Source organism: Carassius carassius, chromosome 35, assembly GCF_963082965.1.
Source record: "Carassius carassius chromosome 35, fCarCar2.1, whole genome shotgun sequence".
In the NCBI taxonomy this organism is placed as follows: domain Eukaryota; kingdom Metazoa; phylum Chordata; class Actinopteri; order Cypriniformes; family Cyprinidae; genus Carassius; species Carassius carassius.
The window spans coordinates 2,049,329-2,067,165 of NC_081789.1; the positions used below are offsets into that span (position 1 = coordinate 2,049,329).

General features: G+C 37.9%; 1 protein-coding gene across 1 annotated transcript in view; it reads right to left on the reverse strand.

The window, feature by feature from the left end:
• The window catches only part of LOC132115865 (partitioning defective 3 homolog), a 471,004-nt gene that overhangs the window by 166,733 nt on the left and 286,434 nt on the right, over nt 1-17,837 (reverse strand). The window contains exon 14 of the mRNA XM_059524256.1: nt 16,626-16,764. Coding sequence (XP_059380239.1) covers nt 16,626-16,764 — 139 coding nt within the window. The remainder of the gene's footprint in view (nt 1-16,625; nt 16,765-17,837) is intronic.

Sequence of the window (17,837 nt, forward strand, 5' to 3'; positions counted from 1 at the left end):
AAAAGGCCAAATCCCAACACATGACTGCAATAACAAATACAAAAACCTGAGGAGAAAAATAGTCTGATACCACTGGCCCAATGTATACACGCACACACACACGCACACACACACGCTCACAGACACACACACACGCTCACAGACACGCACACACACACGCTCACAGACACACGCTCACAGACACACACACACACACACACACACACGCTCACAGACACACACACGCACACACACACGCTCACAGACACACATGCTCACAGACACACATGCTCACAGACACACACACACACACACACGCTCACAGACACACACACACACACACACACGCTCACAGACACACATGCTCACAGACACGCTCACAGACACACACACACACACACGCTCACAGACACACACACACACACACGCTCACAGACACACGCTCACAGACACACACACACACGCTCACAGACACACACACACGCTCACAGACACACGCTCACAGACACACACACACACACACACGCTCACAGACACACACACGCACACACACACACGCTCACAGACACACACACGCTCACAGACACACACACACACACACACACACGCTCACAGACACACACACACACACACGCTCACAGACACACGCTCACAGACACACACACACACACGCACACACGCACACACACACGCTCACAGACACACACACACACGCTCACAGACACACACACACACACACACGCTCACAGACACACACACACGCTCACAGACACACACACACACACACGCACACACACACACACGCTCACACACACACACACACACACGCACACACACACACACACACACGCTCACAGACACACACACGCACACACACACACACACACACACACGCACACACACACACACACGCACACACACACACACGCACACACACACACACACACACGCTCACAGACACACACACACACGCTAACACACACACACACACACGCTCACAGACACACACAAACACACACATGCTCACTGGCCACTTTATTAGGTACACCTTGCTAGTACCGGGTTGGACCCCCTTTTGCCTTCAGAACTTCCTTAATTCTTTGTGGCATAGATTAAACAAGGTGTTTTTTTATTGGGGGGGGGGGGGGGGGGGTTGGGGGGGGGTCCGAAAACCAGTCAGTATGTGATGTAAGCACCATTTGCCTCATGCAGTGCAACACATCTCCTTCACATAGAGTTGATCAGGTTGTTGATTGTGGCCTGTGGGATGTTGGCCCACTCCTCCAGGAACTGTATCACACTGTCGTATACACCGATCCAGAGCATCCCAAACATGCTCAATGAGTGACATGTCCGGTGAGTATGCTGGCCATACAAGAACTGGGATGTTTTCAGCTTCCAGGAATTGTGTACAGATCCTGCATCATGGGGCCGTGCATTATCATGCTGCAACATGAGGTGATGGTCGTGGATGAATGACACAACAATGAAGAAACAGAACAAACTGAGACAGACTCAATCCAGAAGAACTGTGGGAAAGTCTCCAAGACGCTTCAAGAAACCTGCAAAGCTACAGTACTGTGGAAAGTTTTAGGCACTTGTGTAAAAATGATGTAAAGTGAGGATGCCGTCAACAATAATGCCATACATAGATTTTATTAATAAACTTCTATAAACTTTAATAAATTAAATTTAATAAATTTGGTGTGACCAAACTATGCATTAATGTAATGTAATGAAATGAAATCTGTAATGTAATTTAATCTGAAATGAAATGTAAACTGATATTTACTACTGACACACTACAGCAAAACATAGACTTAACTGACTTAAAACTTTTTTTGTTTGTGAAAATACTAGTGGCCTAAGACTTTTGCACATAACTATATATATATATATATATATATATATATATATATATATATATATATATATATATATATATTTATATATATTTACATTTACATTTATTTTATAATTTTCTACAAACCTGATTCCAAAAAACATGATGGTCATAGAAGAGTCAAAGATTAATAAATATAAGTTGAATGCAAAAATTATTATTATTTTTTTTTTTCAAATTAATTACAAAATGATTAACAAATCTGACACTATAGCATATTACATTTCTAGAAACTGCCAGTGGCCAAAATTAAATCTACATGAAGAAAGAAAAAAAAAACTGTATAAAGAAAGTATCCATACACTTAAAAGTGGCAGGCAGTCCATGCAAGTTAATTTTTTGCTCATGCAGAACATGGTTTTAATTGGCTTTACTGCTGAATACAGTCATGTTCTCGCATGAAATGAGGCCCTTCCTACAGATATTTTGACACAAGTGCTGACCTCCTCATACAAGGAGAGTTACTCTTGGCTATGCTACATGGCATAAAGACACCTATAGAAATAGCAACTGTGACAGTGTGAAAAGGTGAAAGTCTTTAACATGGAAGATAAAAACGCTGCGACCACAATTCTTCTGCGGTCGACTAATGGGCCTACCGTTTTATTGAGATTATATCCTCCATCCACCCACTTACGCTCATGATTTCATGGTGAATCATAAAAATCAGCCTAAAAACGGACCTCTTAATTGCAGGACAAGAAAAATAGCGAAGGCGTACTTGGCTTATTATACATTAGTCTCTGAGATGAGAACAGGAAATCAGCAGGAGAGGAGTACAGAATTTCAATCACCTCATTTCTAATGATTTGTGGAGGCACAACGAGGTACCAGCTCAATAAGCAGTACCAAAAAAACCCTCTGCGGGATGTTCTTGAGAGAGCTTTGTTCTGGAGGGAAGGTGTTAGTGACTGACAAATCCTGCTGACATCTTCTCAGTACCTTGTCTAGATCCATTATCCAGAGTGTGGATGAGAGTCGAGGTGCGATGTGAAGAGTTGGGTGGGTTAAAAGTAAGACTAATTGTTTCTGTCTTAGTGTGATGTGGCCCCTACGGTGCAAAAATAACTTTTTTACCCACTTAAGCAACCTCAAGAAACACATTGTTTCTTTAGAATCATTTGTGACAATATGCATCTGACAATAAACTTCATATAACACAACCTAAACAGGATGCATTTGGTCTCAAACTGGATGATCGAAGCAAAAACAAACACATCATGCTTTTGTTTAATCATGAAGATTGCTAGCATCCCGAGGACATTTGATTCAGTTCATTTGAGGATACGCATCAAATCTATCATGTGTGGTCTTTCCAAGACCATTGGGTCTCATGGAAGTGCAGTTTTTCTGTTTATAACTGTCTCTTCTGTTTAATCTGCACTGGATTCTGCTTGCAGGGTGCTGAAGGCATGGTGGTGGGCTACTGTTGTTTTCTGTCCTGCTGGGATCAAACTACCCCTCACAGGGTCTCTCTTGCTATAACAAATAGACCCCCATGCTTGTTTGCTGGGCCCTGAATCAAGACATTGTGGGAATGGACTGATTGGAGTACAGAGCAGCGTTGGCCCCCCAAATCAAGGTTTGAACAAATAAACTTGAATGAAATCAGTTCCTCGATTGTGCATCCAGAATGACAGAGGGCAACAGATTTTTAGGATGCAGAGGGGAGCTGACTTTGAAGAATCACTCATCAGGGGACCATAAAGGCTATGCTGCTCCTACTTGTATTTCTTGTAAGTCAAGTGCAAATAAGGCATAAGGTCAAAACCTTAAAATTAAGCAACTCTAAGCTGCAACATACATTAGGCTCGTTTGGAATTTGTGTCTCTAAATACATTTTTGCAGAACTGAAAAAAAAAATTGTACCTATATATATACAAATCGATGCAGTTTCCAGTTGAAATGAACACTAGAGGCAGTAAAACTCAACAACTTTTATTCATTTTCGTACAAAGTATGATTCGCAGGTCCACAGTTTCGATCAATAAAGCCTACTTTTCGCACAGGAATATTATGTTATTAATTAAAACAATTTTAACATGCCGTGAGATTTGAAAACTGATACTTTTGAATGTGTCGTCACACATACAGCTTCATACTGTATGCATGAGGTTTCTTATTCAGTATGTTTTCTCATTAGCTCACGCGATAAGGTGTTGCACTTGAGCTCCGGTATGAACCTTGTTAAACCACGGTACAACAAAACTGCACATATATGCACAAGGAAGTTAAAATAGCACGGCTGCATTAAGAAATGCGTTTTTATTTCACTTTTGCATGTGTTAACACTATCGGGTAAGCTTAGGGTTGGGTTTAGTGTAGGGGATATTTCCAACACGACAGAGCATTACATTTTTGCAACACTCCTCGGATATTTGATTTATGAACCACTGCAATATGTACCTGAAGCAATGTAATACAAACACAGCAATACGTGCCTATATCCGTGTAAAAAAATACAAATAAATAAAAAAAACACGTGTCAGGGTCACGTACTGAACCGATGTTTTAGTGCCACTCACTGGACGTTTCACTTTGAAACTGCCGCGAAATGTGCAGTAAGGTACGTAACAACTGTATTGCAAAAATGTATTTAGTGGCATGTATTTCCAATTAGCCTGGGTTGCTTAGCTGCTAATACAAGTGAAATGTAGCTGAAGAAACTGGTTGACCATCATGGTTTTTCTGGTGAAGCTTTTCATGGTGGTCTTGACGGTCGAGCTAGTTGAGCTTGGCACAAAACCAGCATGGCAACATCAAAACATGATATGTGCTGATCACCAGAATGGTTTTCAAGATAGATGAGCTTCATAAAGTGCAAAAAATACATCGTTATCCCACATTTTGAAGACAAATTGAAAGGACATGCCACTGGATTTGTTAAAGCACATCTAAATAAGGTAATTTGAAATCTGGGCTTCACTGAACAGGCGTGCAGGAACATAAAGGTTTCAGTTTCCTTCACAAAAAACAAAAAAAAACATAATTCAACTTTGTGTAATCTGGTAATCCAAAAAGAAATAGGCCAACATGTGGTATTAATCACAGCCTCACATGTATTTAGGAACAAAGTCATCAACAATCAGTTCAACTTTTCCCAGAAGCGGGGGAGTGAGTGAAAGCCAAGTGTGTGTCATGAATGTCCATCCATAGTGACTTGCCGTGGTCAGGGGAAATCCAGAGGGTCATCATTGAAATGAGGGTCTTTAAAGCAGTATGTTTTTTTAGAATAAATCTTCCAAAAGTACAACGCACAACTGACATTGTATTGCAGCATACGTGTTGGCAACATTAGCGCAGTCACATTTGATTTGAGTTAGTTTGCTTGAGAATGGTCTTATACTGCAAACACAGGAAATCATGAAAGAAATAGCCTCAGCCATTAAAACAACAAATCACTCCATCTGCTCCCTGCCAAGATAATACTAGCTTAATAAAAAAATAAATGGTTTGCTGGTATAAGCTGCTTTTAGGTGTTTTTAGTTTAGCTGGTCTCCCAGCCTGCCCATAACCCCTCTAAAATCAGCAAAAAAGATCAATACAACCACTTTGAAAGACACCAGAAGGTTGCAGGTTCCAAACCTACAAGGCGTTCCATGAATTATCATTATTGTGACAATTCAGACACTTAACCTTGTGTGGGTTGACAACATTAGCCTTCCTGTACAGTTGTTCAATAGCATAGTGCTAGCAACGTCAAGGTCACAGGTTCAATTCCCAAGGAAAGCAGGGACTGATAAAAATTATTACCTTTACTGCAATGTATTGCCAGTCACTTCAAAAAAAAAAAAAAAAAAAACGTGTCAAATGCATTAATGTCAACTGGCAAAGGTTTGAGTACACCTTTCATCAACACCAACTAAATAATAAGTGCCCATAACCTCTTTGAGACCAGCGAAACAGATCTACCCAACCACTTGGGATGTAACCAGAAGGTTGCAGGTTCCCCCCAAGATGAATTTTAATTCTATGATTTATCACTACTATGGCAATTCAGGCACTTAAAATTTAAGACAATCAGTCTTAAACATAAGTTGCTTTGGTTGACAACATAAGTCTTCATGTAGCTCAACCAGAAGGACACACCACTAGCAGCATCAAGGTCATGGGTTTGTTTTCCCAGAAAAGCAAGAAGTGATCAAATGTGTACCTTGAATGCAATGTAAGTCACTTCAGACAAAAGAATCTGTCAAATGTATAAATGTCAACTGGCAAAGGTTTGAGTACACCCTTCATCAACACAAACTACCTGACAAGTGCCCATGACCCCTCTTCAGCTAGCAAAAAAAAAAAAAACTCTTAGCCAATTAGTCTAAACCATACATTGCTTTGGTTAACAACACTTAACACTGGGCAATGAGAAGAACCCCAGAAAAATGCAATAACTTATAAAATGGGTTGAATACAATGGTGGTTGATTGAGATAAAAACATATATCTGGCAAATGCATAAATGTCAATTACAGTACACCCCTGACTCTTTAGGCTTGTATTTTACCATTTAGACTGATCATTCATTTTAATACAACATTATTACCATAATCCCTCTTTAAACTAAAAACAATAAAAAACTGTGAGGGAAAAGTGGACTCCTTAAGTAGCTTCCTTTGTCTTAATGAGACAACTAGGCTAGTTTGTCTTTCACAAATGTTTACAGTTCAGGGGCAATCACACAAACTTTCTCTAAAAAAGACCAAAACACAGATTTATTTATAACTGAAATCCAGATGGAATGTTTAACAAAACATCCTTTGTTTGGAGGAATTGAAGTACAATATTAGCTCAAGAAGTATAACATATCACCTACAAGTGAATACACTATAATTTGTTAAATTAAATTATAATTCCACTTACCCTGGTTTTATAATCATGGCTGTATTGCACAACAAGAAAAGTAAAAAATAAATACATAAATAAATAAATAAAATCAGATTTTACAAAGTCATGACTTGAAAAGTTTTCCCTTTCAGAAATTATAGCAAAATAATAATCATAATAATTTTCCCCTTTCAAAAGCATTAAACACGGCAAACCATTAAATACTGCTAAAAGCTAAACTGCTCCAAAAATAGAGTTCTTGGCCAGACTACAAACTTGCATTTAGGCTCTGTCCCAACTAGCGCAGTTAATGTGGATCTGAGGTCTTGTGTTGCTCATGAGAATGGAGAGTGTCGCATTTGTCATTTTACATTTCACATTGTGATTAATATTATTAGAAATTTTTGTTATTTTATTTTTTTATTAATTAATTATTTGCATTTATTTGTAGGCAAATTAAAATACCCAGTCCAAGTACAGGTCAGAGGGATTCAATTTATTATTATTATAATAATGTTATTGTTTTATAAATAATTGCAGTGAATTAATGTGCTAATTGACAGGCCTATTATGTACACATGCATTGTTTTCGTGTGTGTGTAAGACTCCAGAGGTCCTGTCCCAGAGCAGTGTATGTCACAATAATATCACAGGAGGCCACAGCCACCAGAGCAGGTCTTACACTTCTTGTCGTGCCAGTGATTCGGACCCTCTGTGGTCACTCTATAAGTCTGTAATATCCCATCAACCCTCCTCCTGTTAGCATAACAGCTCTCATTATCCTGTAGTCTTCATCAGGGGGTTAATAAAGCGAGTGTTTTAATCTGACAGGCGCAGACAAACCACTTAAGGGAAGCCGAGGGAGGGTGAGGAGGCACTGTTAGCGTGATGCAATTCCCAGCATACCTCTGTCATTCCAGTTCTGGTACAGTGCCATTCACGAGAGAGCTGAGATCCAAGGAGAAACACTCCTTAAGGAATAGAAGGTCACAACATTGAGTTTCACGCAGAGAAGTGATGAAAGTGAAATACTAAAAGCCCAACTTCTCGTCTGATGTATCTATGTCTGTTTATAGATTATATGTCTGCCCTTCCTATAGGCTGAGCTATGAATTGGCTTTGACAAGGAAATTCAATTTGGTTTGTCAAACACCATTAAAAAATTTGGTGTCCCTTTTTTAAAAATAAATCAATAATGTTATTTTCACCTTTTTAAACAATTTATCTTTTTTTTTTATCAATTTGAATTCGAAGAAAATGAAGATAGGTCTTTTAGTTTGAATATACTGCTGCAACCAACTTGCTTTTTACCCAGTTTGCTGCAAAAACACAATAATTACCAAAACACATTTTTACATATATTATAAAATGCTTCTGTAAAAAAAAAAAAAAAAAAAAAACAACAGAGAAAACGCCAGTTTAAAGCATTAATGGCCTGTAAATTTTGTAAAATTGTCCAACCATTAACAAGTGAAGTGATTTATTACATTTACTTTGCAAAGATGTTCCTCCACACTCTTCAGCTCCTAATGCTGACCACACATAACCTCCATAAAACACTTCCATCCTTTTGCTCTGTCCATTCTTTCATTAACAGGTTCTTTGCAAAACAGCATGTCCAGACGTAAGTAACGGCTCCTCAATTTGCGTCACAGTGTGACTTTCCTCTGCCGGCTGGACTTTTCAATTAGGACAAAGTTGTGCTCACAGCGAACATGAATGCTAATGCACCCAACGTCAAAGAAATTACAGCCATTTTTGAACTTTTCTTCAAATAACTACTCCTAGAAACAATCTATCCCTCCGAGTCTTAGCCAAAGGAATGTGGAAAAGAGAGATGGAGTCAGAAGAAAAAGCTCATTTGATTCAGCCCAAGACGTTATCTGCCACCTGCTGCATTATACCTTGACAAGTAGCCTGTGTCGTAGCGACTTGAGAGAGGTGGATTCACACTGCCAGTTAGATTGATGTAAGGCTGAGTGTATATGCTATATCTTCACACAGTTTCACAGCCGGCAGCCCTTCCCACTGATAGCCACGACATCGCCGCCAATCAATCTGACTGACAGCAACTGCAGCCAATCAATGTGATGGCACTATACTGTCAGATTAATAGCCCCGCCCATCACTCTGCCTCACAGGGTTAGTTTTAATGCTCTTTTATGTTTTTATATTAGAACAGATACTAAACAGAAACTGCATTAAGATCAAATATTATAAGATTATATTCCACAATTCATTCACTTACAACCTAATGTACTTGTGGTAGAACAAACATCAGACTTTGAACATTAACTTTGAAGCAGTTAAGTTTAATCACTAATGAATCTGCAAAGACAAGCAACATAAGCTTTACTGTTGATTAGTTTTATGTTAGAGGAATAAAAGAAGTCTAAAGAAGATAATTAGCACTGTGATATATTAGCAATTTCCTCATGTTGGCGTCTCCCTCAGATCAATCAATTTTGTTGTATCATTCCACATATTTGGATAAAAGTGCCTGTCAAATGATTTAATGTACTTTGAATATAAATATTAAAGGTGCTGTATGTAAGTTTCTGACTCTACTAAAGCATAAAAATACCATAATATGTTTGCAGATATTTAAGAAACATACTAAGTTAACTTGTTTATCTGAAAAACAATGCTACAATCAGTTATTCTACTTTCAAAATGTGCGTTCCGGGCCGGAATATCGGTCTTTGTTTTGGTTTGTGAAGCCTGCCCACTGCCAATTTAACCAATTGTATTTCAGCACCCCGGGTTGCCAGTTGGCATAAATAAACACTGTGTATTTTATTTAATTTATTGTCAAGTGCACTCATTCCTGTTTGTGTTGACAATCTGGCAAACTGTGTGTGCGTCAAGTCTGAGGAGGAGGGGCCAGGTGAAGAAAAACCCTCTCCAATATTTTGAATTTGAACTGCAATACCTAGTTCAACCACTCGGTGACAGTCCTACATACAGCACCCTTAAATATTTATATTCAAAAACTGTCATCACACAGTTGCAGTTGCAAGCTGAATCACTTGCAAAACTATAACACTATAACATACAATACTGACACATTTACAGCATCTAAACGTATAATAATGATGCACTGAAGACACAAGTTATTTACGTATGAGTTATGTATGAACAAGTTACAAATGAATCCTTACGAACATTGATACAAATATGTTAATGATCTAAAAAATTCAGAAATGTTATATTTTTTAGCTATAACTATGTTTCAATTTGTACGTCTTAAACTTTGAAATACATCCAAATTTTACATTTCAGCATCAACAAAAATACTAAATTGTAAATTCTGTGCTTGTAAACGTTATGTACTTATACCTTTGTATAAACAATGAGACCAGGCTTGGTATAGCACTAGTCAAATTGTAGATGAATTACAAGACCTATTGCTAACTAAAGCTGACCAAAATTCCAAATGATTTCGCCAGCCAATCCACTAAATATATTACAACTATATTACAAGCTAAACTAGTCAAAATCAAGATGAATCACAAGCTATACTGCTAGCTAAAAAGCTAACCAAATCCTAGTCTCAGCCTCAGACGTGACGCCCATGGGCCATTGGCTAAACGTCTGATGCATATTGGACACAAAAGTGGAAACACTTCAGGAGTGTCGAAGTCATCATTGGATTGATTGAATTCTACAGGATTTCCGCGAGACGTGTGTTGGCTTCTTTAACATTCCACCTGGAAACAAAAACCCCCTCATGAAAGAAGAAAGCCATCGTGTTTACAACTGACGACTAGCACTTATCAGGATCAACTAAATGCTGGATTTTCAAAAGTATGTGAAATATTTAAAGTTTGCACCATAGAATCTCTCAAATCTGTCTGAGAGTTTAACAGACTGGTCTGTTAGTGTGGCAACATTTCCACGCCTCGAAACGTGATGATGAATGAAACGAACTGTGATTGGTTGCTTGACATGTCGGTCAAACGGCCTCATGGGCGGGCCTTGGCCAATGAAAGCTGCCATGAATTACAGACCTTCAGTCTGTAGGTCTGGCTACGCAAGACTAACCAAATCCCAAACCCTTTTGCTAGCCACAACACTAAATAAACCAGAAGTTAAATTACTAGTCAAATATCTAGCCAAAATTACAAGACCTTTTTTATACTAAATCACAAACTTAATTACTAGAAATTCCCCACTGACAAAAATATGTTGTAAGAATGTTTTGCCATTGTTCTGAAAGAACCAAAGTGCTAGGGTTAGTTCCCTAACCCTAAACTGTGCTCTAAACATTCATAAAGACCAGATTTTTAAATGTAAATAAATAATAAAAATAATGACCAACTAAAACATTCCATGAAGGATGGATAAACAATTCAATTCAAGTTTTCAATTCAAGCTTATTTGTATAGCGCTTTTTACAATACAAATCATTACAAAGCAACTTTACAGAAAATGACGTTTCTACAATATTTAGTAGTAGCTTATAAGTGGTTACTGTCAGTTTGTGCACATATGACAGGATTTTTTTCAGAAAAAAATTAATACAAGATGCAGTCAACCTGACGATGAACATTATTAACAGCAATTATTATATAATGCAGTCAAACTTAATACACAACACAAATAATGTGCTAATGTTTTGATAATGTAATTAAAGAACAAATGACTGTAAACAGATTCTGATTAAACAGTTCCTGGATGAAGGTTTGTTCATAGTGCAGCGTTCGACACCATAGATCATGACATACTCATAGATCAATTACAAAACTATACAGGTATTCAAGGGCAGGCTCTAAGATGGTTTAGATCCTACCTGTCCGTTTGCTACCATTTTGTTTATTTAAATGGGGTGTCATCTCATTTATCATCAGTAAAATATGGAATGCCACAAGGATCCGTCCTAGGTCCCCTTCTATTTTCAATATACATGTTGCCCCTTGGTAATATTATTAGAAAATACGGAATTAGCTTCCACTGTTATGCTGATGATACTCAGCTATATATCTCAACGAGACCAGATGAAACTTCCCAATTATCTAAGCTAACAGAGTGTGTTAAAAATGTAAAAGATTGGATGACAAATAATGTTCTCCAATTAAATTCGGATAAGACAGAGATATTAATTATTGGACCAAAAAACACCACACAGAATCTTGTAGATTACAATCTGCAGCTAGACGGATGTACTGTTACTTCCTCTACAGTCAGAAGTCTGGGTGTTATATTGGACAGCAATTTGTCTTTTGAAAATCATATTTCCCATGTTACAAAAACTGCATTCTTCCATCTTAGAAACATTGCCAAGCTACGAAACATGTTATCTGTTTCTGATGCAGAAAAGCTAGTTCATGCATTTATGACCTCTAGACTGGACTATTGTAATGCACTTCTAGGTGGTTGTCCTGCTTCGTCAATAAACAAGCTACAGGTAGTCCAAAATGCAGCAGCTAGAGTCCTTACGAGGTCAAGAAAATATGATCATATTACCCCAATTTTACAGTCTCTGCACTGGCTACCTATTAAGTTCCGTATCAGTTACAAATTATCATTACTTACCTATAAGGCCCTAAATGGTTTAGCTCCTGCGTACCTAACTAGCCTTCTACCACGCTACAACCCATCACGCACCCTAAGGTCACAAAATGCTGGACTTTTGGTAGTTCCTAGGATAGCAAAGTCCACTAAAGGAGGTAGAGCTTTTTCACATTTGGCTGCCAAACTCTGGAATAGCCTTCCTGATAATGTTCAGGGTTCAGACACACTCTCTCTGTTTAAATCTAGATTAAAAACGCATCTCTTTCGCCAAGCATTCGAATAATGTATCTCTTAAATTGTGAGTGTAGTTGCATCTGCATTTTTATTCTTTAGCTTGGGTTAAACTAATTTTACTTTGTTGGATCAGCAGCTATGCTAATGATGTCTCTATTTTGTTTCTATGTTTTGCCACGGGATTTACATCCCGTGGTAACTAGGATTTACACAAGATCCAGTCTGGATCCAGAACATCTGAGAAGAGATGATGCTGACCCTCAGAGGACCCCAGATGACGCTAACCTTGAATCAACAAACAGAACTAAATAATTATTGCTACATGTGTGACTGCATCATTTAATAACTATTAATTAATAATATTGATAGTTCATCGTCTAGCTGACTACGTCTTGTATTATTATTATTTTTTTTTATTTTTTCTAAAATTCTGTCAAACGTGCACAAACTACTAGCCACTACTAAATATTGTAGAAACATAATTTTCTGTAAAGTTGCTTTGTAACGATTTGTATTGTAAAAAGCGCTATACAAATAAACTTGAATTGAATTGAATTGAATAACTTTAAGAGAACTTTGCCAGAACGTTAGCCAATGTTCTGAGAAGAATTCCTGTTAGCCGTATCACACGGACATACACACGTCACAGAGCAGTTCTAAATGTCATACATGATTACCTCAAAATTACCACCCTCACAAAATACCACGGTGTTCATTTAATTTACATTAATAATAATATTATGTATTGCACATGTTAATCCAAAATAAGGCTTAATAAGGCTTATCTTTTTTTTGTCCTGTTCAAAAGTACTGAAAAAGATTTCTGGGACTCTGTCTTAATGACTACACGCTAAAATGTTCTGCCACTGTGATTACCTCAAATGCACATGGCATTCACTACCATAATGACTGTCATTCAGAGGTAGATTCATTCAGAATATTCCTCATGTCTCTCTATTGGCAGAATATGGTTAGTGAGTCTCCAAGAAGCACCAGTCACAGAAACGTTGTTTTACACAAAGGAATATTAATGCATATACACCGTTTTTGTTTTTTGGCACAGTGCCTATTTACGCTGTTTAATGGGGCTAACCTTTCCCGTCACACACTTAGAGGCACTTCTCTCTGTAAATCAACAGTTGTGAAGGGCAAATTCAAATTGGTACACCAACTCCCCTTAAATTAAAGGAAAAAGTCCTGTGTTTCACTTTAACTGTGTTTAATGTGTTAAAGTACTGTAACACTAAGAGCAACCTGAACTCACGAGGCTACACGAATCCAACATCTACAGCACGGCTGCTGACTCTAGAAAGTAGAAATATGTTATATGTGACAAGGAAAGAAGGACAGAAGAGACCTGAATACATTTAGCTATTTATAATTGTGTAATATGAACAGCAGAACACCATATGAACACATCTTTATGTGGTTTGAAAATCAATTAAAATATGATTTTAAGAAATGCAATTCAGTCTGAAAGGTAGGATCACATTTCAAACAGTATTTTCGGTTCATTCAGAGTGTGATTTGTCAAAAATGTCAAACACTTAGCAAGGCAAACTAAATTATTTATTATTATTATTATTATTATTATATTGTTTCATCGGTTTATACTTGCCACTATTTAGTTCGTTTGTTCATTTATTTGTTGATTCGTTTGTTAGTTTGTTTATTTATTTATGCAGGAACACTTGCACTTAAATAAGTGACAAGTGTGTAAAAACAAACAAATAAACAGTATATCATTACACCAACTATTTGTTTTTGTTTGTTTAGGGCCATTTGTAATAAAAACAGTCATGGGTATAAATCCAGACAGCTCCTCTCCTTTATCTAGTCACATAAATTTACCCATCAACTACCAATTTATATTTATAGCACTTTATTCCTCTGAGTTTTCTCTCATTTCAGTCTGTTTTCAAGCTTTAAAGTTTCATTCCTCATCCCGGCCTGTCATAACAGGCATGCGAGATGACATTATCTCGCTAACCTTGCAGCTCAAACCCTGCCATGTCTGCTCCTTCCTGAGTGACAGCAAATATGTCTGAAATGAGTGGTGGATGCTCAAGACTATTTTCCTGACAGTGATGCAGCAACCTTTTCAGTCAGGTCTTCACCTTGGTCCTTTAGAAAATGACCTCTGACAAACGTGACAGAGTCCATACATCAAAGTCCGTCCTAATGTCCTGCAGTGCGTAAAGTTACGTGTCAGACATTCAGAACATCAGCCATGGACCATTTAATGTGTGAGGTGTTATTGTTGCATTTTTTTCATGATTTTACAAATAAAAATAACGTGTCATGCAAGTGACTGACAAGTGGTGAAACAATCCTCAGGAGCACGGGCCGAGTTTATGAGACGTATGACAATGTGTCAGGCCTACAACAGCTGAAGGGTGCCATCTTCCCTCAGGTAAACTTTCTCAAACTTTTGCCTTTTTACTTTCCTAAGGAGAAGATGTATAGCTAAACTCTCTGAAGTGCTGCTTTTTGAGAAGTTTTAGAGTTTCTCTGCGCTGGCACTGGGGAAGAATCACTGCCATGCTTTTTGAAAGAAAGTGTCAATGCATACATTGGTGCAAACCAACTAGGACAGAATGAGAAGTGAAGACAAAAAGGGAAAAAGGCGTAAGAGTGAAAAAAATAAACAAACAAATAACTGCAATAAATACTCATTTTATATATTAATAGGTATCACTTATATTGATATACATATTATCTAAAATATTAAAGCTAATAAGTATCATTGTTATTGATAAGATAATAACAATACCTATTATATAAGCAGCAACAACAACAATAATAATAAAATGAGACGTCATTGACTGACTCATCGTCACACTGCGATGAGAACACACGCAGTAGACAAGGTCAGAACAAGAGGATGAAGAAGAAATTGAGGGGTGAAAGAAAAGCAGGGGATGAGGAGGGTTTGCGTTAGGTACTAAAGAGCTTATTGTTCAAGACTGAGTAGTCGATTGTGAAATGACAAGCATGAAGGTGAAAGGATTGGTCTGCCGATTCCAATTGTCTGACAGGACTAGAAAAGTAAGCTGAGTTTGAGAGAAATCAGGACTGACTTGAAAGAGTCATGCTGGATGAGACACGGGGCTTGAAAATGACATTAACCCCCATTTACAAAACCACAGGAGCATGCTGGGACTGGCTGGGCTGAGCCTGTGTGCGTCCGGCTGCTCATTCATCTGTGCATTTAAACTGTATATGTCGGATGGAAACAGATGGAAATGGAAACTGAAGGTGAGGACAAATACTGCCAGCCGTGTGCATACATATTCTTGCAGAGCATAAAAATGACTATTAAAATGAAGTGATTTTGACCAAGAGCCATCTACTTAGGAAGAAACCTTCAAAGCACATGTGACTTGACCATTTTCCTTTTAATGACATAATTCATAAACCAGATATAGCTGCATGTCCAACAAACTGTTTATTCTTAAAGGCTAGCATGACTTTTTAAATAGATTTCAATGGGAACATGGCATATTTATATAAGGCAGTGAGTTTCACTTTGTGTGTGTTTTATTAGTATTGTTATTATTATTATTATTTAATATGAAAAATAATGCTTTGAGAAACATTTTGTTGGTTCTAGCTAAACGCTGCGCCTCCAAAGCACTCTCAAGTGCCCAGAGCTGGCCATTTTCAAAAGAACACCAGACATTTTCAGCTGGATAAAAATGCTTTGGTGGACACACACCAATTTAATTAGAACGTGTCTCAAACTGAACTCTTTAAAGGGATAGTGAAAATGTTGTCATCATCTACTCACCCTCAAGTTATTCCAAACCTGTATGACATTTTTTTTGCATACTATGGAAGTCAATGACAACAAAAACAACTCCTTAGGTTCCCTGCATTTTTTTCTTCTTTTTTTCAGAATATTGTAATTGTGTACAGAAAAAAAATTAAATAAATAAGTCATACAAGTGTGGAACTACCCTTAAACAAACGGAGGAAAAAAAATGTTATAAACATCACTATCTTTGTCATGTCAATTAGATCTACTTGGAGCAACCTGGAAACTAACAGCAGACTGATAAAAGCCATTTACAAAATCCAGAACATAAATAAAGACTGGAGTTAGCTGGTTCGAGAACGCTCTGACCATTTTTGTGTGAAGTGACAGGGCCATTTGAGTGTTTTTATCAGCTTACCCATCATTCTACCCATCATGGTGGGTCGTGGGGTGTGGTTGTCATCCAGGCTCTCTCCGGGATACAGCGTCTGAGAGATCCGTCGCTCATGTTCATCTTGTGGAGTGCTCAGAGGCACAGGCGGGCTACCTGGAGCCTCCTGGGAAGGAAAGAAAAAAAATACATAATTCTTTATTCTGTCTTATTTATAATCTTTCAGCTGCTACTTTTATTGCCCCTTTGTGTAATAGTTCGTCTTGCTTTAAGCACAAATGTCTCTAAATGTTATCAAATGTAACAAAACCACAGAACAAGTAGAAAACGTTTCTATTTCTAACCCAACAAGTTTTGAACAACGAAGATAGTTGATGCACAGCTTCAGTGTCTCATCCCCAGGCGCTAATAGAGGTAATAGAGGAGTTACTGTGCTCTTTTGATTAGGCTGTTGGTGAGTGTGGTCTGATCTCAAGTCCTTTGTGAGCTCTCATGTCCTTAGCATTATACAGTACATTTCCCCCATAGGGGCCCAAACTGATCATGAGAGTGTTGCACTTTCTCCCAAAGGAACGGCTGTGTTAGTTGAGGATCTGTAATATTTCTCTCCCAGTCTTACCACCTAGGGTCTGGCAACTAGGAAGACCGAGGCCCAAGGTCTGTTTTGAGCATAGCTCTTTGAAAATGGCAACAAGCCTCAAGGGAACTTTGGGAATGCTTATAATGTAGCAAGGTATGTATGTGCTTCAGCATGTGGTAAAGTGGTTGCAAGGGTGTTCTCAATAGTAGCCAAGCATTTCCTTACATGCCCAAGTCATCCATCATTCTACTCATCCATCCATTCAACCAACCATTTATCTATCTATTGTTCTAACTATCCATTTATTCATCATTCTACCCATTTACCCATAAATTGTTGTTGTTGACCCAATGTGTTGCTAGGTCATTACAACCAAACAATTTTTGTTGCTTCAGAGTGTGCTAAAGTGGTTGTTAGGGTGTTCTTGATAGTTGCCAATCATTTTCTTGATCCAAGTCAAAAGAGCCCACCAATTCTCCAATGGTTATCTATCTATCTATCTATCTATCTATCTATCTATCTATCTATCTATCTATCTATCTATCTATCTATCTATCTATCTATCTATCTATCTATCTATCTATCTAATCCTTCACCATTTTACCTATCCATCCATCCATCGTCCTGCCTATCCATCCATCCATCCATCCATCCATCGG